We start from the raw sequence: 22,145 nt of genomic DNA on the forward strand, positions 1-22,145 counted from the left end.
TGAGAAACGGTAAGAAGCAGAGCCAGAAAACAGAACCTGACCAATGCTCCAGAGAAAGTGTATGTTCCTGTGAAAACCAGTAGATGACAGTGTAACACCAGGTATTACACCAAATGCAATGTATTCTAGAGAGATTGTCTCTAGGGCTAATCATGGTTGGTCGTGGTTAGTACCTGGACGGGGAGACCAGATGCTGCTGCAAGTGGTGTTGGAGGGCCAGTAGGGGTCACTCATCCCTTTGGTCCAAAGCAAATCTCAACACCCCTAGGGCAGTGAAAAAGACATTGCCACGTTTCAGGTGTTGTCCTTTCAGGTGGGATGTTTCTGTCCTGATTCTGTGGTCACTTAAGATCCCATGGCAGGTTCTGGGTAAAATTTCCAATCTTGTGATTTTAGATGTAATCATCCCTTTGGCACCTTTGTCTCATATTCCCCCCCCCCCCCCCCCTGATTAAAATATTTGTAAAGTACTACAGGAACTAAATATATGAAATTATACATTGTAAGCCACTTCATTAAGAGCATCAGCTAAATAACCTATAATGAGAAAATGTAACACTTTTTTCAAATCATGTTCTTTTTCTCTTGGGGAAAGTACTGGAATCTCTGGACTGACTTTGGGCTTTATGGACAATTGGGAACTCATTGGTGGGAAAGTTAATCTATGACTGGGAATATAGTTCAAGTTGGAAACATCGTTTAAGAAATTATAATTGTATGCACCTTGCCATAGAAGTATCAATCTTCATTACAAACACATTAATACGTTACCTTTGTAAGGTCACGCCCCTCGCAAAAGGGTTTGCATCTTTTGGGGTGGGCGTGTTACGTTCCCAATGCTTTCTTTTGCTCTGTGTTTGTATGTGGTTTTGTCCCTTTGTGTTCTATGTGGTGGTTGCAGGCTAATTGGCTTCCTGATCGCCGGTTGCAGCTGATTGGTCGGATTTGGGCTGATTGGAGAGCCCCTATGCCAGCTCGTCAGTGGGTACAGCTGGTTTAGCCTGCTTATAAGCCACAGTTCTAGTGTCTCAGAGGGAGACACACGTGCTGTTGCTTCCCGGAGGAGAGAGAGCGCAACACCCCGCTACATGTAAAACACCCTATGACTTGACAGAATGGGTATGGGGTCGTGGGTGCGAGAATGGATGACAGAGACAGGATTTCCGTTATCAGGACTATTTAATGAACGTAACGGTAATTCAGGGAAAAGGTGCTGGACGGAACCAAAGCAAAGAACATAAAGGTAAACCCAAACCCTCTAAACCTACCTTACCTGTCAAACCAAGAACTTACCTGACTAGCACCTCTTGCACCGGTGCTCTAACCAAACTACAGGGGGTGGTCTGCCCAGGTCTGACCTAGTGGTTTTAGACAGAGTAAAGCTACGGGAGGTGTATGCCCCAGGGCCTCTTGCCTAAAGCACAATGGCTTTCCCCTTCCCCCTGGAAACAAATGAAAAAGGTTTAAACACAAACAAATGCCACAACACACAATGCACATAAAGTTTGAACACAGACACTTGCCACAACACTTAATCACAAACGTTCTTTCTACCTTACAGATAGCAACACAGATCAAAAGCAACAGTTTGTGAAATTCAAGGGTTTTGTTATATTCAGAAAGAACACATTTGCCTCAGAGGCCCATAAGGTCCAGCATGATTTCCTGTATTATCTAAATAACGTTACTCCTCTGGGACTCAATAAAAACCGGAACGAACGTTTATACAGAGCACCAGGGTTTGAATTATGGGGGGGATTGGGGGGGGGGGGGGTTGACCCCCTAATTAATTATTGGGCCCCCCCAAAAGAGGTGAAAACAACAGGTCAGGGGTAACGAAACATTCATATATCGTTCTTACTACAATGTAAGTACTACAATGCCATAGTATCAACATGTCCGTGTGTCGCCCACCTTAAATTGAATTAATTTCTTAATAGTTTCGGTTTATTTGTTGTAGTTGGGGGGGGGGGGGGGTGAGATGTGTTTTGATGTCAATCCTTCAAGTGAGTTCCTTGGTTAAACTAGCGCATCTAAAATTAATTTATTCTCCAACTGCGTGGAAATGTAACGATCGAAAATGTCTAATGTGTTTTGTCAGTTTTGCCGTTGGTCACTTCTGTTAAATCTGCTGGAGATTTCCGCTAATTTGCATAGTTCCACTCGCACATTATCTGATGCAACTAAAACGGGTGCTCAGTCATGTGGAGACAATGGAGGATTAGTTATTGTAGATATATGTTTTGACATCAATACAGCAGTGGGAGGAAAGCCCAGGAAAGTAAACCCAAACCTCTCTGGTAAATTTTATAAGGTAAGACTGATTTGAAATAATATTTTTTCCCGTTAGGCTACTTTGAAGACTAAAACATTAACCAAGGCTACTTTGAAGACTGAAAAATGTAGCCAAGCGACTACAGAACACCTAAAATCAGCCAAATTTGTCAGCTGTTTTCTTACTTTGAAAATGTTGACTATCGAGTGGGCTATGCCTTAGTTTAATGTTAGTCAGGCACAGGCCTAGATGCTGTATGGTAGTCATACATCTGCCTACCTCTTTGGCATGTTGATAGTGTCTTGGGTTCTTGTATGGCATAGCTCAGTGGTTCCCAACCAGGGGTACTTCGCCTCTCCACAGGGGGTACTTGAAAACACTCATAACTCCATAGACTTACTAGTGAAATTAACATGAGGGGGTACTTCAGGGGTACTGAAAGCAGTGCAAAAACATTTTGGGGGTACAGTAAATGAAAAATACATTAGCCTTTTTGTGACGAGAGCAGAACTTTTTTTATTTTCAATCAAAAACAATTGTTTTGAAAGCAAAAATTAGGCTTCAAAGAAAATAAATGTTTTTGCAATCAAATATTTTGTTATAGAGCACAAAACGTATAATATTTTGGGAGAACCAAAAATGTATTTTAAAACAAACTCCAATTAAATTTGACTTTCAACCACCCTCAATTAAGGCTAGACTGCCCCCTTTGCTTGAGGTGCTTTTTTTTTTGCCTTTTTGTGTTGTTGTTTGAAACAATAGTTCTTCATTTGCACTTTTTGCCCTTACTGGTGTGGGTGGGCTTTAGTGGAAAGGGTGGATGATGCTTCTCCATTGGTCAGATGTTTTTTGAGTATCAGTTTGGCTACAACCAATTACTGATCAGCCTTTCTTACCAACACAAAGGGAGTCTTAGGAGACCTACCCTACGAACTTGTACCTACCAGCATCTCAAGTAAGCAGCAATGAGGTGTCTTCACTCCGATTTCTACATAGCTTGTAGTTAAGCGCCAACGATTCAGTTTCGGTTCATTACGTTCTACTATATTACATACATCCCATAGAAGACAATACGATTAAATTAATATATATATATATATATATATATATATATATATATATAATATATATATACACCAAGGCCGTAATCCCAATAAATATTGGGGGACACACATCCCCCCAATATTCAGATATGCACAAAATGTCCGAAAGCCCACATGAAGTCTGAGTTAAGTGTCAGTCATTTATGTTGTGGTGAGTGTTATTTGTGCAGACAGTAGTCGTTTTCATTGATTGCATATTCGTTTAGTATACTGTATAGCTGTATTTGCTTATGATAAATCAAATTATTAGTGTTTGTTTGATTAAAGTGCAAGCAGTTTTATTAGTCCGCTTTCATTCACAGTGAGTGTCATCATGAACAACAGGAATGGTGGCAGTGACACTCAGAAAAGTTGAGAGCAGTGAGAAAATGAGTGCCAGTCAGATGATAAGTATGCAGTAGTTCAAGTGGTGAGTCAATGTTTATTTATATAATAATCATTGGCATTCAGACCAGAAATGGTTAGTAATCCATTCCTGAACATTATGGCAAGAAACTTGTTTACTGATATTTATTTCATGTTCACTCTGGTGCGTTCAGAGTAAAAAAAGAGAGGGAGAGAGAGGGTGTGAGGATGCCAACAGGGCAGAGAGAGCAGATGACATGGAGGTGAGTGAGAAAAGGAGCAAATATTGATGACCAATCTGATATTGCCATGAGTTGTTCCAAAAACATCATAACTAATGTTGTCGGTACCACTCACGACAAGGTACCACAGGTACCAGTAAGGTTAGGTTTCAATAATTGATTTGCTAATAATTCTTTTTGGACGGCGGTGCATGGTTGCATAATTGAGATCAATATATTGAGGGGGGGGGGCATATCTGAATATTGGGTGGGGGGGGGGGTTCCCCCCCAATATATATTGTGATTACGGCCTTGCTACTCAGTGTCTGCGAGAGAGCCCGCGAGTCTGTGAGTGTGGACATTGGGATTGGGCCTCTGTCTTTGTGTCATCGAGCAGATAAATCAATCTTTAAAATGCCACATTGCATGAACAACGTAGAACACACACTCATCTTGATGCTGTTGGATCCTTGCAGCAGTGCTGATTTGATATCTACTGATCGAGGAATGGAGCCATCTTTATTGTATTGTTTCATTTGTATGTTTTATTTTTACACTTACTAAATTGTGTTATGGAGTGCTCTTTTGGAAAAGCGAGAGCGTCAGGCCAGTACGAAGAAAGTTCTCTGGTTCTAATCGCCAAGCCAACCAGGTGAAAACCCAGTGGTTCTGTCCCTGAGGAGTGCATCCTGATTGATTACAGGTCGTTGCTGTAAATAAGCACGTGTTCTTAGAACACCTGCTAAAATTACATTAAATAGGGACATGGACCTTAAACATCTAAATAAATATTAAAATAAAAGGGCTTTTGCCAAAAGGCTACACTTTAGGTATCCAGAACCACATTTGTTTATCTCACCTGATAACTCTCTAAGTCAAAATGCGGATGCTGCCATTGTCTCAAATCAGACGACGTTAGGCGTGCTGAGGTTTTTCCAGGAGCTATGTCGGTACAGACAGAATCAGTAAGGGTAAGAAAATGAGGTCATCGTTGGTACGGGAACGATATCTTTCGCATGGTTCCAAACATCAACCAACCAACCAAACAACGTGCATTACCGTAATACATTATTTAACCTTATTTAATATTCAAGACAAGTAACATGTGAGAGGTAGGTTCATTTATTGGCCATTACACTGCTGTAATGGTGAACAGACTATACCACCACATTGCATAATTATTTACGATATTTCAGTGGTTGCATTCTAATAATTAAACAAACAGGCATAGCTTAACCAAAACATAACCACAATCATCACTTCACTCACTGACATGAGACAGAATCCATTTTACTTATTAATCGATAGTGGGAAGTCACAATGTCACAAGCTTGTTATTAAAACAGTCATTTTAAAATCAAATGATTAGCTTGTCGGCAGTATTTTATTCCACCATGAGATTAACTGGACAGATGACACTGAAGAACCACTGCTTTGGGTAACATACCTGCACAGATCTTTCAAAGGGGGTTGTACAAGATTTTGTCTCTTCATTTTAAACCAGCAAGATTTGAGATTAACTCAGTATTAGGAATAGACTCACAATAGAAACCGTTAATCACAGCCTACTGACTCATAACTAACCGTGCGGCAGGAAGTTTTGTGAGTATGTTTGTGTGTGTGTTACCGGGCATGTGTGAGATTTAACAGGGTGAAACTGTGGAGGAAATCATTCTATTTTGAGCCATCATAATGATAGAGAAGACACTAGAGGCAAAAAACCCTGAGTGCATCAGTTTCATGATCTTTACTGTTCACCCCTCAGAATCCCTGACAGAACTGCATACTCAGAGTATCTGGAATAAGACAGAGTATCCAGAATAAGAGAGTATCCGGAATATGACAGAGTAGCCAGAGAATCCGGAATATGACAGAGTGTCCGGAATAAGACTGATTAGCGAAAACTCAACTCATCAGGAAGCCCTGTGAGAAACGGCAGCAGCATTGACACATCCTTCCCTGCCCTGGTAACTGTGTAGTCACATGGTCAGCCTCTCTGGCACTGTTGTCCCAGAGTCACCGACACCCTAGCCTCCACCTAAATGACCATGATGGGGCTACGACCCCAGGAGGGCCCTGTTTTTCGAGCGAGCCAGACCATCTGTACTGTTACCTCTCCTCCTTGTCATTTCTCGGTCAGTCCCTCCGTATTTCCGTACCCCTTTCCCTACCCTAAATGCTGCAGCAGAAAGTTGGTTGCCATGTTGATGTCGTTGTTGGAGGCTCTGAGGGCCTCCTGAGCATCCAGCCTGGAGAATCCCATCTCAACCAATCTGGCAACCTGGAGAAACACAGTTCAGGTTTTTGGTTTGGCCAAGATTGTATACTATATACTAGCAAGGAACCCCGCCCCCCAAAAAAACAATATACAGCTCTGGAAAAAATTAAGAGAACACTGCAACTTTTTCTTTCCTTTCCAAAAAAGTTGAAAAGGAACCTTTTGAGTGAGGAACAGAAGCATTCAATATGCAGTGGTCTCTTAATTTTAACCCGTCTCTTCCTCACTCTAAACCTTCCTTTTTGACTTTTTGGAAAGGAAAGAAAAAGGTGCAGTGGTCTCTTAATTTTTTCCGGAGCTGTATTTTCCCTAACCTATAACTTAAAACTAAAGTTGTTTGCTTTCGTATAAGTGCCAGGGACCAGACATCCATGTTACCAATCCCCTAACCTCAGCCCAACCTTTATGCCTAAACTGAACCTAGCCCTTATTGTACCCATTGTACCTAAACCCGAAAGCAACCCTAATTCTAACATCAACCGAATGTAAGCTTTACCCTGAAACTCAACCCCTAAACTGGAAAGCCTTTTTCCTAGCCGGGACCATTTTGTCCAACGCACGCCGACACAAACCTGGTCTTCAGCTACAGGAAGGTTGTCCAGAGGAGGAGCTGTGGGCTCCAGTTGCACTGGCGGAGCATAGGGGTGTGGCTGCTGGGGAGAGGGGTGTGGCTGCTGGGGAGAGGGGTGTGGCTGCTGGGGTTCTGGGTGGTGGTTCTGTCTTCTATGTCTCAACGATGGGAACAATCTGTTCCAGTTTATTAGGCCACCCTGGGTAAACAGATCAGACACAGACATATACCACTCACATACCCCGAATCTATGCCACACTGTTTTTATAGAGTTGGAGATCAAATGCAACTTGGTTTGATATTAGGGTTTTAGACCAATTGTGTGCATGAATGTGGCTGGAAGGATATATGTCTGTACTACTCAAGTGTGTCTGTGTGTGTGTGTGTGTGTGTGTGTGTGTGTGTACGTATGTGCGCGCATATCTGGAGAGTGTGTGTGCTTCATACGGCCAGCCCAGTGAACCTGTACCTGTCTCTGGTTTCTCCGGGCCTGGTTGAACTGGGCAAGCAGCAACTCCTGGTCCAGAACGTCCATCCTCTGCTGCCTCTGAACGTCCAGTGTAGCCCCCATCCCTGGGGGGCTGTCGGTGGTTGGCGGGGGGCCGGAGAACAGGGGCTCCAGGAGGTAGGCCCCACTGTGAGACAACCACTGGGGCACGAAGAGCAGCCGCTGTATCCCGAGGGTGTTATAGTGATACAGCATCCCCGAGACCTGAGGAGAGACATCCTTCAGGATCCTGTACCCAATATGACCTGAGGAGAGACATCCTTCAGGATCCTGTACCCATTATGACCTGAGGAGAGACATCCTTCAGGATCCTGTACCCATTATGACCTGAGGAGAGACATCCTTCAGGATCCTGTACCCAATATGACCTGAGGAGAGACATCCTTCAGGGTCCTGTACCCAAAATCAACCATAAACACAAAATGAGTGAACATTACTGAAGTAGGCAACGTGAAAGTTGTCAAACAGAACGGAAGCCACAATGTAACAACGGAAATTATGTCTTAGGTGAAGTTCTGCACCAGGCGGTAGAGCAATGATTTGGCATCAATGCACAGTTGTGAAATGCCATAGCTAGTACCACATTGTAACCTGTTGTCAGCCACGACTTTACAGACAGTAATTACATTAGGTGTCCTTCCCCTGCTAGAGGACACTTTCTCACTTCCAGAATCTGGTTGAGAATAGATGTGGTGGCAAGCGTACAGGTAGGCAGTCTAAGCATTTCCTGAACAGTAGTCACAGGCCGACAGTTGTGCCGTGAACAGACATGACGTGTTACTACCCCAAATTTCTGAAGAAGTGATTGTGGTATAGATAGGGGTTGTGAAATGACGGCGGCCGACAGTTTCGCTGAGGGTTTGAGGAGGCCGACAGTTTCTCACACACGGCCTCCAGGTCCACGGAGCCTGCATTCTGACTTACCACACCGCCAAGGGCGACGAGCCACATGAATGGACTGGAAGTCAGGAGCTGGAACCAAAACAGAAAGGTATTCAAATAACTATCTAGGTTGGCCTTGCTCTGCGCGCGCGTGTGTGTGTGTGTTTTTATAAATAATCCTTGATGTTAGATGACTTCTCAGCCTGACAGTGGTCTCTGGATTAGACTGTCAGTGCAGGATCAGAGCAGGATGTGTTTTCAAGACATGACATATTCAAAACGTATTTTAAGCAGTCCGTATTTCACCAATAAACCCGTTCCTTGAATAAGTTCTGCGGTCTATATTGGCAAGGTTCTGCAATAGTACAACCTTGACCATTGGGGCGAAGGTAACATTTTATAACATTATTTTCTTGGCAACTTTACTGAAAATGTAACGCATTCATACATACACATTTTGCCATTAGGAGAAAAGAAAAATGCATTAAGAAGCTTCATGAAATTCTATGAACTTCACCAATGTTGCAGAGCAAAGGTGATTTATTTACATAAGAAATAAAAAAAAATAAAAAACAGTACCTCCATTTCAGGGTACCAAAAGTATTAAGTGTTTCTGGTTAGTCCTGTGTTTTTTGTCACATAAATTGTTAAGGTAATAAAGAGTGGCCCAATGTTTAGTCCTTATTTCTAGGCATTGTGTGTCCCATTGGAGAAGGCTACTTCTGTCAATTACAGTTTTACTCGATTGCTTACAAGCATCAGTCAATACTGAAACCACAATAAATAAACTCTTCACACAGTTTGCATTACCAACATGCATCATTGTAAATCAGTTAATCTCACGCCCAAAACTCACTAAAACCACAAAACATTTCATACATGTCTCAAGCTTGGTCCACCAAAACACTGGCATACATTCTCAACCAGCAATTTGAAGGAATATTATTTCTATTTTCTACATCTTTGCATATAGTAAATTATACTTTTGGAAAATAAGTTGAAACAAAAAACGAATTTACTCAAATTCCAGGGCTGCAACAAAAATCAACAAGTATAGTATAATCATTAGCCTCTCTGTATTGTAGGGGCCAATGAGTGGTTTGTGTAACAGCAAAACATCATAGGACAGTGCTGCACACATTGTGATGTTAGCTCCTCTCTGGCCTGGGACATCCAATCACATTTCTTCCCCTGCAGTGTTTTGCCAGGTTGAATCCAGCTTCATCCACAAAGATTAATTTATGTGCAGTTTGACTGGCTTTCATCTCAATTACTCAAAAAACCCCAGTAAATTCATAGTTTTACAGTACTTTACATTATGTGTAAATACCTTGTTTGGAACAGACATCTTACCTGGATATATTGATACCGGAGTTCTTTCACACATTTGCCTTTTCTCTCAAAGGGCACAGTGTACAACACTTGGGTCGGTTTTCAGTTGAAACTGCAATCAACTGTGTTTGGATTGACTAAATATTCTATTTAAATTTTCTAACAAATATCAAACATTTTCTTTATATTTCAGTTTGGTTACTGCAGAAATGCACACCAGTTGCCATCATTCTGTTTTGAATGTGTTTTTAACAGTTTTGAGAACAGTGTAAGCACTTGAGAAATCATGTGCTGTGAATATATTGTTTTGGGGGTGGTGGAGTATGAATGAGAAAAGAGTTCAGGGATTTGGGAGAATGTGTTCTTTGAATGCATTTTGTGTGAAAGCAATGAGAAATTATTCACAGTTTGGTTCGCTTACACTTCCGTTTTTCTCACTGTGTGAAGAGTTTTGTTAACGTAACTTCTGTATTGTTGGATGCTTGTAAGCAATCGGGGAAAATTGTAACATAACCATAGACGTGTCAAGGAAGCCACTGTGAGACGCAAAATAATGTAAACATCAAAACCTTTGGCTTCTAAATGAACAGTCTGAAATACTTTTTTTTTTTTTTAAACTTTGTTGGTGAGCAAAGGAAGAGCTCTTTAGTGGATGATCAAACAATGTGCAACGTAACAAAATGTGTCAGATGAAACGAAGATTAACATGTACCAGATTGATAGAAGGGAAGTATCCCAGTAATATCAGTGGAGAGCAATCAAAAGGAAACCACTTCACCATCTTGTCCAGATAACGGAGGATGTCTAGATTGGGGCCACGGGGCTCACATCCAAGCCAGCCATTGCGGCAGGCCAAAAATGCGTGCACTGGTATAAATTATTGACTGATCAAAACTATTCATAAAAGGTTAGAGGAAGTCGGCAATTTAGATGTATTGGTCGATTTCGTTGACATGTCTGAGGCCATTTGCTAACATTACGTTATTTAGTAGGCTACTTCTGTCAATATTCACCTCGATGTAACGTAAGAGCACTCCTATATAGGCTAACGCATTTTTCTCTATTCGAAAGATTAGCTTTGGGTTTGGACCTATAGTTAGCTGACGTCTGTAAATGCAGACATCCCAAGTTTCCCGGAAGTTCCGGGAGTCTCCCGCATATTGATAGCGGCTCCCTGATGCCCGCAAATGAGTTAAAATATCCCGGTATTTAGAACGAGTGATCAAGGGCGCGCCTGCGAGACAGAGACTGTGCTTCAAACCGTGTAGCGCGCGCACGGCGGAGAGGGAGCGAGAGACCTTGCGTGTGTGCGTGTGTGTGTGTGTGTGTTTGCGTGTGTGCCTTATGAAGCGCATGTAATACAGAGAGCATCCTGATTGGCCTGTGGTAAGTCAACCAATCAATTGTCAGTGTGGACGGGCTTTTATCTCTTAGTCCCGAACTGAATACTCCGTCAGTTCAGTATAGAAACAAGAGCGCCATGGGCAGAGGGAGAGTGCCCCAAAAAACGCAAAGACACATTTTACTCAAGACTACACAAAAGGGTACCCCTGTCTTATAAGAGTAAAAAATAATGACAGTCTTGCACGCTGTACAGTTTGCAACAGCGACTTCAGCATTGCCCATGGTGGGTTAAATGATTGTAAAAGTCATATCATTGTCCTCCTTTTAATTTGGAGGGGGGGGGGGGGGGGGTGAAATTGTTTAATAGTCTTTTAATTCCCAAAACACTAGAGATGAGGGATTAGAAGAGCACATCCCTACTCTTACTAATTTCAGAGATATGGCTTGAGCAGCTCTGAGAACTTTGGTGAAGACAGAAGTGTAGACTGACCTGCAGGCCTACGATGTACATCAGGGACTTATTGGTGATGGAGATCTGACCCAGGAGTGGAGTGACTGGAACCTTGGGGATGGACGAGTAGAAAGGCACAAACAGGCTGAAGACCGGGCCTAGCCTGGGGCGGGAGGAGAGGAGATGGACTTGGTGAGGGAGTGCGACATTAAGGGGACGTCCTGCTCATGATATGTTCAAATGGGGCTGAGCGGACTGAAAGTGTCATTTTGACAAGGATAAGGAAACAGCTTCTTCCGTGCTTCCCTGAGAGTGTATGGAGATATGCTTAATTACTTTAGAAATCCACACACGTCGCAGAGATTACCATCACAGGATGAACCATATCTGATCGTGTCTGTGTACAAATGCACCTAAAATCAACAAAATGTTGTCACGCAGACAGACAGACACACGCAGGCAGACAGACACACGCAGGCAGACAGACACACGCAGGCAGACAGACACGCGCAGGGAGACAGACACGCGCAGGGAGACAGACACGCGCAGGGAGACAGACACGCGCAGGCAGACAGACACACGCAGGCAGACAGACACACGCAGGCAGACAGACACACGCAGACGCACAAAAAAAAGCAGAACCAGAGAATCTGGTATATTTTTAAAGAACCAGAGAATCTGGTATATTTTTAAATCTAGTTCGGTAAAAATATACCTGTTTCTGTATGATTTTTACAATAGAATGTGAAGAACATTTTAGGTATCAGAATGTCAAGGGTCAAATTGACAAAGGTCCCAAGTAGAGATCACAAAGTGATTCCTGTCAGGGGTCAGAAGATCCCCAAAAGATCCTGAGGTGATCCTCCCTTCTCTGGACTCCAGTTGCTCTTGTTTAATTAACCTACGGTCCATCAAATGTTTGCATTCAACTTTTAACACTAGTCTGTCATGTTCACACACTCGGGCACAAACATTATGGGATTCACTTCCCCTTGCAAAGAAACAGCAAAGTTCATATGTTGTAGAATGCACCCACACACACACGCAGACGTTATGAAGAAAGGGGATTGGCTGTGGTGCAGAAAGCGATAACATCTTTTTGTCTCTGGTATTTACACGGGGAAGGACTGCTCATTTCTGCATCGTCAGTCGTATTCAAGGTGGATGAAGTCGTAGATTTACACCCGTTATACTTGTGCTGAATTGTGCAGCGGACAATCTTATTTTGAGAGGGCAAAGAGAGACACAGACAGAAGTCCAGTGTTGACCCTCCTCGTTCATGGGGAACATGATGGAGGACTAACTTCTCACCCCTGAGGTATCTATACCGCCGGAGACTTAGTTGAGACATTAACATATGGTCGATCTGCACATCCTATTCAACTCCATTCAGTTTGTGGTGGAATGCACATGACATGTCTGCATGGACTTCTGTTTGCTTTTATGCTATTTTATATTTTTATCTTTTTCTTTGTAAAGCACGTTGAATCGCTTCGATGTATGAACTGTGCTATATAAATAAACTTGCTGGCTTGCATGAAGCTTCTGTCCATAATACAAAGTCTTCAGTGTTGTGGGGCTCATTGTTAATCATCGCTGTGTTTCTTCAGATTCTTGTCGTTAAGATGGTCGCCACGCCAGAAACCATGTCATGGCAGGATGCTTCGAACACCACCTCACCCCCCAACACCACAACCTGCAGCAACCTGTACGACCACCGTGCCACGGCCAGAGTCCTGATGCCCCTCCACTATGCGCTGGTCTTCACGCTGGGCTTTCTGGGTAACGCCCTGGCTCTGCATGTAATCAGACCCAACCTGGCCAAGATCAACTCCACCACGCTCTACTCTGCCAACCTCGCCATCTCAGACATAATGTTTACACTATCACTACCGCTGAGGATAGCCTACTATGCTTTCGGTCAGTGACGCTGAGCTAGCAACTTTTTCATATTGATGATCAAAAAGGCTGCAGCAAATAAACGACAAAGGTAACAAGTTGTATTGTAGGTTTACAATTTAAGGAAATGATTTCTAGAATGTGGTTTATATACAGAATAATGGTCTAAGATCCCATCCAAGGTGTTCTCCAATCTCACTAAAACAATTTCAGTTCTGCCATCTTTGACAAATCAATTTGAATTCGGTTGGAACAATTCCATTATTTGAGAAACGTTACATTTTGCTTGATTCACCTCATTAGTTAGTTGACCCCAATACAGATTAAAGCCTGTTGTTTATTTTAAGCAGCCTTTTTCCGCCCGAGGGCGCCACCCACCGACCTCCGGTATTTCCTAATGGTAGCCAATCTGTTGTTCATCTTTGATTCTCTGGCCTAGGTTTCCACTGGCCCCTGGGGGAGGGCCTGTGTCAGATCACCGCGCTGCTCTGCTACGCCAACACCTACGCTGGGGTCAACTTCATGACCTGCATGGCCGCGGACCGCTTTGTGGCAGTGGTCCTTCCACGGCGTTACCCCCGGCTGCGCCAGGCCCGGACGGTCCGCTACATCTGTGTAGGGGTATGGGTACTAGTTCTGGTCCAGACCTTGCCCCTCTTATCCATGAGAATGACTCGGCTGGAGCTCGACGGAACAACCACTTGTATGGAGTACCCCAACTTTGAGGACGGGGTCGTGGAGGGGCTCCCCTACATCCTCATCAGTGCCGTAGTCATGGGATACGGCATCCCCGTGCTGATCATCCTGTGTTGCTACTCTGCGTTGCTATGGAGGCTGAGGCTGTTGACGGGGAATGGGATCACGGGGAAGGGGCAAAGGTCGGGGAGGAACAGGAAGGCAAGCGGGGTGATCATGTGGGTGGTGCTTGTGTTCGTGTTGTGTTTCTCGCCGTACCACATCAACATCCTGCAGTATATGATCAGGAAGCTGAGATACTCACCCAATTGCACAGAGCTGCAGGCCTTTCAGGTAACCGCCCAGTGATTTTATTCCGGGTGTGTGCATGTGTGTGCGCACGTGTATGTGTAATGAATCTCCACCCTCTTCTCTCATCAACTCCTCCCACTAGGTCTCCTTGCACATCACTGTCTGTCTGATGCACCTGAACACCTGCCTGGACCCCTTCGTCTACTTCTTCGCCTGTAAGGGCTATAAGAGGAAGGTTCTGAGGATGATGAAGTTTCAGCTAAGCACCTCCTTCTCCAGCGTGGTCCGAACCGGGGAGGACGTCGCCTGGAACCGGGGGGAGAGTCTGCACCGGCCCAGGACCAGGAGCCAGATGAGGATGAGCAGCCTCGCAGGGGTTCCTGGACCTTCAGATGATGCCATCAAGCAAGAGTCCCCGAACCAACAATCACCCACCAGACAGGAGCTATATCCACCCGAGCTGAGGCAAGAGTTGTTTCAGGCTGATCAGGTCCAGAGATAAGAGCTGTTTTTGGTCTGAGCAGCCCTAGAGCCCTTCCTGGTTCTGGAGGACCAATACTGGCCCAGATACTAAAGACACAGAACCACTGATCAAGCCAAGGCAACCAAACAGCAGAGAGAGAGAGGGAGGCATAAATGTGTCAAATAAGAAATGCTTGTTTCTGTTTTGACACCTGTTTGTTCACTCAGTCATTACAGAAAGAGAGAAAGGACCGTCTCAAGACAACAGGATGTTGTTGCCCAACAGATATGATCCTGAAATTGCTGACTCACAACGGACACTTCCGGGACATTCCACTTCTATTAGCGTAAACAGCAAATATTTGTTATTTTACGGAATATTGGTGTTCCTTCACCCTTGAACATTTTTGCTCCCTCAGCTTTGGGACATTTGTGCAAATGGTTGAAGTGGGCGTGACCATGTAAATGAAGCTCTCGGGCCTCTTTTTGGATTTATATACACAGACATCTTCACTTCCCGATAAGTAAAAAAAAAAAAAAGAAAAACAACAGGTCAACAAAAGGTCCAGAACTTTGGCATATGGCTTCTTTTCACAGCTGTTATGTTAAGTGTTGTTGTTTTTTTTTCATTTTTTTTTTAAAACATTCTCTCTTATATGTGATTAATCATTTATTATATTTTTATTCATGACCAAAACTAAATATTTGATATAAAATCAAATGCATCACAGAAGATCGAGCAGTAATTGTGAATCATTTTTTGTGTAGTTAATTCACAACACCAAGGTTTGCGGTTTGATCCCCAGGTAGGAGCAGTGCAAAAATAACATTAGAATGTATGCACACACTACATCCTTACGATGTGACACAAACAATCGCATGTGGGAACTGTCATAAATCAAGCAATGCGTGCAATGGCCCTCTAGAAATGTACTGCATTTCTGCCCAACTCGTGGGTTTTTAAGGAAACTGAACAAAGACACAATGGAGGCTCTATGTGACAACATCGGTGTCGGTCAAATTGAGGTTAACTGAATTTGCAGCATGATGCATATGATCATATGCACTGGAGGGTGAATTCAGTGAACAAAATGTTTTCATTGGTTGGCTAGAACATTCCAAGTTCACTACCGTTCAAAAGTTTGGGGTCACTTAGAAATGTCCTTGTTTTAAGATCAAATTGATCAGAAATACAGTGTGGACATTGTTTATGTCGTAAATTACTATTGTAGCTGGAATTGGCTGATTTTAATGGAATATCTACTAGGGTTGGATATCGAACTCTGTACTTTTAAGGGTACTGACCGAATTACGTGGGTACTACTGGGGTACCAATTCACGTAAAATCAATAAGTGCCAATTTTTGGTACTCGAGAGCGCACCTGGGTTAGAGAGTAGAGAGAGAGAGCGAGACTACGAGAGCGAGATGACCTCACCCCGGCAGCTTGTTCAGCGTTCAACGCCAACAGAGTCAGGGCAATGGCAAGCCGAAAGCGGTCCAAAGTGTGGTTACACTTTTCAAAACTTGACGCAGACAACGCTCGCTGCAATATTTGTGATGTGAAATGCAAAGCTTACCGTGGCAACACGTCTAACCTGAGGAAACCCCTGGTCGAACACAAAGTATTTCTTAAAGCTGAAGCGTGAAACGTATTTGATGGCATGAAAGCCAAGTCGCCCACAACTAATGTTCGCGCTACAAAAATACAGAAAAAAGGTACCGTTGGTACCGGTACTGAATTCCAGGTACCAGTATCGGTTCAAATGTGAACTGATACCTAGGCGTACAGAGGCCCATTTTCAGCTACCATCAGTCTTGGGTACTAACGGCACATTGTGTTTGCTAATCCAAGTTTATCATTTTAAAAGGATAATTTATCATTAGAAAGCCCTTTTGCGATTATGTTAGCACTGCTGAAAACTGTTGTGCTGATTAAAGAAGCAATAAAACTAGCCTTAGTTGAGAATCTGGAGAATCAGCAATTGTGGGTTCAATTACAGGCTCAAAATGGCCAGAAACAAATACATTTCTTCTGAAAATCGTCAGTCTATTCTTATTCTGAGAAATGAAGGCTATTCCATGCGAGAAATTGCCTGTCCTTGTCCATCTGGTCATGCTTCTGACCTGGACTAGGTTTAAATAGACTCTGGACTCAGCCCACATGCATTTATGAATTATTACAATTTGTACTCTTAATATGTTCACCCGGCACAGCCGGAAGAGGACTGGTCACCCCTCTGTGCCTGGTTCCTCTCTAGGTTTCTTCCAAAATGTTGCCGTTCTTAGAGAGTTTTTCCTAGCCACTGAAATTCAACACTACTGTTGTTTGCTCCTTGGGGTTTAAGGCTGGGTGTTTTGTAAAAGCACTTTGTGACAACTGCTGATGTAAAAAAGGGCTTTATGAATAACTTTCATTGATTGATTTATTGATTGAACCCAGAGGTCATGGTACTCACAGACCAGCAGGCAGCTCGTCCACTTGGTATTCAAACAGGAAATGGAACACCTTGGCCAACAGAAGGTCCACCAGAGCTGTGAGGACCCACGTTCCAAACAGGAAAGACTACGTAAAGAACCCAGAACTTACAGTAAGAACTTTGAAGGTACAGTTATGTTGTGGCATGTAAATGTAATACTGCAATAGCACTTTTACAAAGGTTTGGTAAAAAAATTAATTGGGGGAAAATACTTACAGCAAACTTTCTGCTGCCGAACCTCCTCTCGAAGATGCGGAAGTTGTAGATGAGCAGGCTGCTGCAGAACGTGTCCTTCAGATCCAGACAGATGAGCCGCCCAAACACTAACCTCCACACCTTTGACGGGGAAGAGGGCTTTTAGGTGCACACAGGAATAGAAGAGCCCCACAACAATTCCTGTTTCAAAACCCCTAAACCTCACTGACAACCCAAGCTACAACTCTTACCCTAAGCCAAAAAAAAATCCCCTTTTCTCAGACTCACACCTACCTGGCGTTGCTCTGTGATGGCCAACAGGCTGTACGTCAACAGATGATGGTACTGGGGAAGGAAGGTCAGCAGGACACTCAGCCCGCTGAGCACCAGGAGCAGAGCTTTTGACAGGGGAGCTTTGTCTGCGGGAAGGCAATCGGCCAGTGAGCGCTGCGATTGCAACTAGCGTGTAGCAACTAGGTGAACAGGGCAAATCGCATTGAGACCTTTTGGTCACACCACAAACGGCTGTTTAACTGGTTCCTGGTGGCTACCGAACAGAGCTGGGGAGTAACGGATTACATGTAACGGATTACAAAAAACAGTAACTGTAATCCGTTACGTTACCAACTAAAATATTTTAATTGGATTACAGATACTTTTGAAAAAAATATTATTACTTTTGGATTACTTCAATTGAAAAAGAATAGGTTCGCAAAATAATTATGACAAGCTGCATGCTTGTTTTTTAAATTTTTTTATTGTTTTAAAAACATCGTTATTTGAACCAAAATAACAATTGGGCGTGATCATCATGCGTGAAAACGTTGACGAGCATTAGCAGTTTAGTGACTGACGAAGCGCTAGTTTTATTGGTAAAAACAGTGTGTATCAATATTTGCCGATTCAAATAAAGGTGATTTAGAAATAATCGATGCATCTTTCTCAGAACAATGATAGGCCATAGGCCTACCTCGTGTTATATATTATATAGTTCAAGTTTCAAGGTTTATTTGTCAAATGCACCGAACAACACAGCCGAGAAGAGTTGCACCAAAAAACTCAGACAGGAAATGTTTTTGAAGATTAGGCAACTATTTGTAAGATAGCTGTAACATGGGGTGCCTTCAAAATAATACATTATATGGAATTAATCACGATATTTAAGGAGAAATGGTGTGTTGAGAAGCACTCTGCTGTATTTGTGGGCGGGTATTCACGATTGCGAACCTGCGTTCTCGTGCCTGGGGTTTCTGCACCATTTTGACAATGTTGGTGGTTGTAGAGTAAAAAAAATCATGCTACTATATTAAATGTACGCGCGAAAAGCTACGGATATATTGATTTTTATATAGGGGAGAGCTGGGTAAACTGTCTCACGGGTAAGTGCTCTCTCATAAATCAAATAGCTACTTTGTGTGACTACAAGTTCTATGGTCAAGTTCCTGTTCACAACTGATCAATATCACTCTAATCTGAGGTGAGCACACGTTTCTTATATTTCCCCTTCCAAAGTGAAAATTTGGCACTTTACATTTTGTGCAAGAAAACCTTGTCAGGTATGAATGTAGAAAATTATAATTTTGCACCGAGAAGAGGATACTTTACTTTTGATACTTTATCTGCAGTCCTATGTTGAGCTAAACTCGAGATTTAGCCAACATTAACAAAGGTAAGTTTGGGGCACGTTGTCTCAATGAACTTGGGACAAGTTTTCACGTGACAACTTCCTCCGGTATAAATAGACACATAGAACATGCTCCGAAAACATTGTAATACGTTTTAATCAGCTCTGATCATATTATTAAAAGTTGTAAATTGATTGTTATATATACGTATAGTTTAAAGGAGCTGACATATCCCTGGACTAGCCTATACAAGACAGGCTCTGGTGTATCTTTGTGTGTGTGTGTGTGTGTGTGTGTGTGTGTCTACTAACACACTACTTGCCTACTGTATGAGACAGCATATCCACACATACACTAGTTCATAGTGTAATTAATTTAGTGTGATGTTATGAATTGTGTTATGAACAAGGATAGTAGACAGAGAGGAGGGCGTAATAAGCCTGTAATTAATACGCAATTGAAATGAGGAAATGTGTTTTGGAAGGAAATAAGGAAGGAAGGAATGAATGAAAAAAAAAGAGGGGAAGGAAAGAAAGATTGTAAGAAATTATAAAAGAAAGACAGATAATGACAGCGCACCACCTGACAATGTTAAAGGCCGTGAGGCAGGTGAAGTTGCAGTTGCTATGCCAGCATTATTGTTTTGATTGACAGGCATGATTTACTCGCTGATTGGGCAAATTGTCACAAGTTCACACTCTCTATTTAAAGGTCTACAAGTCCGTACTGAAATAAGATGCAATGAATACAAAATAAGTGCCCAAGACTTCCTTCTTTCATTTGGTATGACATTTATAGCATTGTGATGTATTAAGCCCTGTAAATGTTACCCACCCCGCTCTCCCCTACAACAATGTCAATACACTTTTTGAGAAATTGCCATTTATTTTTCAACAATGTTTTGAAGCAATTAGAAACAATAATAAAACAAATAACGGATGAGGTTAACATATCCTTAGATTTTGGGTTATGTTCAGATAAAAAGCCAGATTCTGGAAGATCGAGAGTTAATGGATTAATTGGAACGGCTGAATATCTGACAGATAGGCTATTCCTATTTGTTTTCTAATGCCTCTTAATATGAAAGTAATCAGATTCATCTAACATTACTGATTACAAATGTGGACAGGTAACTTGTAACTGATTACATTTAAAAAGTAATCTACCCAACCCTGCTACAGAATGGCTGAATTGTAAAGGGAAACGAGGGCAGGGAAACTGCGTGCAACCGCAGGCCACTTTCTGCCGGTTCAAATACCGAGGCACTATTGCATTGAGTGTTGTGTAATCGTATGAAAAAGTGGTTCCCCAAATTAGGCACTGATACTTCTGTTGTGGCCCCATATTGTGTGTCATGGACTGTTTCAACTTTGTAATTTGGTATTGATTGACGCTACATCATGGGACAGGCCGCTCTTGCAAAAAACAAAGTGTCTCAATTGGTTGTTCATGGTTAAATAAAATGCAACTTCAAATAACACGAAGAGGCTGTTATTGTAATGTTTTTAAACATTTCCCTATTAGAAAACATAATTATAAATATAGACCATAGGTGCACAGAGTTCTTAAAAAAAATTTGGGTTGCGACCAACCATTTGAGAAATGCAGATGTAGTAAAAGATTGTGTTCGATTTGCTTTTCAATAAGCCTACGTTCTTTGCATTCTGAGAAGTCATCCAAGAGGTCACAACTAAAACCAAACACGCACATCTACACATTGCTGGCTCTTCCATGGGCTGGGAAGTCCACGGTAACATTATTTCAGACACCTACAACTTCCGTTTAAGAAAGAAACGCAACAGCTTTTGATGAGTTTAAGGGGAACGTAGCCAATTGTTTGTCGGAATACAACCCAGCTGTAGACCGCAGATTCAGCGGCGAGCTGCTTTTTATCGCTGCTGATGGTCAGGGACCCGGAAGAAACGCAGTAACACGCATATACTGTTGCCGTGTGGTTACTCTGTCACTATAATCCGATAAGGTGTGTAGTAATGTAACCTTTTTGTTTTGAATTGTTATTCATATACGTTTCCGAAATCAGCCTATAGGCAATGCGTCCTAACATTCAGGAGGATCGTGAGGGATCTTAACATATAGCCTACTACCGTAAATAGGCGATATAGCAGTTATCGTCTATGAATAGTCTAGATGTATCTGGAATGAATGACAGTGCAAAGCTAACAGCCAGGACCGAGTGCCAGTCCTTCGAACACCGATCAACTGGTACTTACAGAGTCCTCGGGATCCAGTGGTGGTGAACATTGTGAAAAATAAAACAATTAAAGTACGGTCTTTGCAAAAGCACTAAGTAATGAAGAGACCATCTCTGTATTCAAAGTTAAAAAGAAAGCACTCATCCGGTAGGGGAAAGGGTATGTACGTTGGCTGTGGTGGTCCAAAAATAATTCGGTCCGTTTTGGCAAAGGAATATCTGAGCTGTATTGCATGGAAATTGTCACCTGAGGACGCTGTTTCACCGTATAATGGCTCTTGTTTTGACGTTGCTTTAGGATGTTATTGCAACAATAGAAATTACTCATTCAATTAAACGTCATCTTACTTCTTCACTAGCCCTACTTTTGTTTAATACATTTTATGGTTGCTGTGCTCTTCAGCAGCAAGTGATCAAAGAAACGAACAGAAAGTAGTGGCCTCTACTTTTGAACACTGTCGACAAAAAAAACTGAAACTTTACTTACCATGTTCTTTGATCACCAAAACTCGCTGTACTCCCTCTACCAAAGACATGTCAGAGTGTATTGAACAGGCCTCTGCCTTTCTACGCCTTTCTACACTATCTGCATAAAAGATCAAACCATTGCCATCTCCTTGACAGTTGTTCCTGTGAAGAAAAAGAGAAAAATGCACAATGGACACATTTCTCATTTATACTGAGATAAACCTCATCGGGAGATGGACAGACAAGAAGGCTTCCACACACAGACACACAGAGAGAGACACACAAACACACTATCAGTGGCGGCTTCTCTCTTCCCTCCAGGAGCCTGCAGCCATAAAGAACAGCGCATGGTTTCTTTGCCCGGGCGAGCGCTCATCCTAAGCTCCTTCTGACAGCCTAAGACCCTCCTCAGACACGGGGAGGGAGGTTTCTGTGTAAGCATTTATGTCTTCCCCTCGTAACGTTTGAGCCCCTCTACAGACAGTGCAGAGAAGTCACTTCCCAAATCG

At 42.6% G+C, this 22,145-nt stretch overlaps 2 protein-coding genes across 2 annotated transcripts; one reads left to right on the plus strand and one right to left on the minus strand.

The window, feature by feature from the left end:
* Nucleotides 1-5,008: 5,008 nt before the first annotated feature.
* ubac2 (UBA domain containing 2) lies at nt 5,009-21,384 on the minus strand. The gene is made up of 9 exons (XM_010886700.4): nt 21,188-21,384; nt 17,626-17,750; nt 17,353-17,472; nt 17,116-17,222; nt 11,350-11,473; nt 8,226-8,273; nt 7,263-7,505; nt 6,795-6,992; nt 5,009-6,225 (listed from the first exon to the last, which is right to left on the minus strand). The coding sequence occupies exons 1-9, from the start codon at nt 21,216-21,218 to the stop codon at nt 6,112-6,114; spliced, it is 1,110 nt and encodes a 369-aa protein (XP_010885002.2). The 5' UTR covers nt 21,219-21,384; the 3' UTR covers nt 5,009-6,111.
* Nucleotides 13,011-14,698, plus strand: gpr183b (G protein-coupled receptor 183b; the record flags this gene model as incomplete). Its single annotated transcript, XM_034289716.1, has 3 exons — nt 13,011-13,230; nt 13,649-14,238; nt 14,339-14,698. Coding segments are annotated over 3 exons (1,170 nt in total), but the record flags the coding sequence as incomplete, so codon positions are not given.
* Nucleotides 21,385-22,145: the final 761 nt, after the last annotated feature.

This window comes from Esox lucius, chromosome 22 (genome assembly GCF_011004845.1).
Source record: "Esox lucius isolate fEsoLuc1 chromosome 22, fEsoLuc1.pri, whole genome shotgun sequence".
NCBI classification, from domain to species: Eukaryota; Metazoa; Chordata; class Actinopteri; order Esociformes; family Esocidae; genus Esox; species Esox lucius.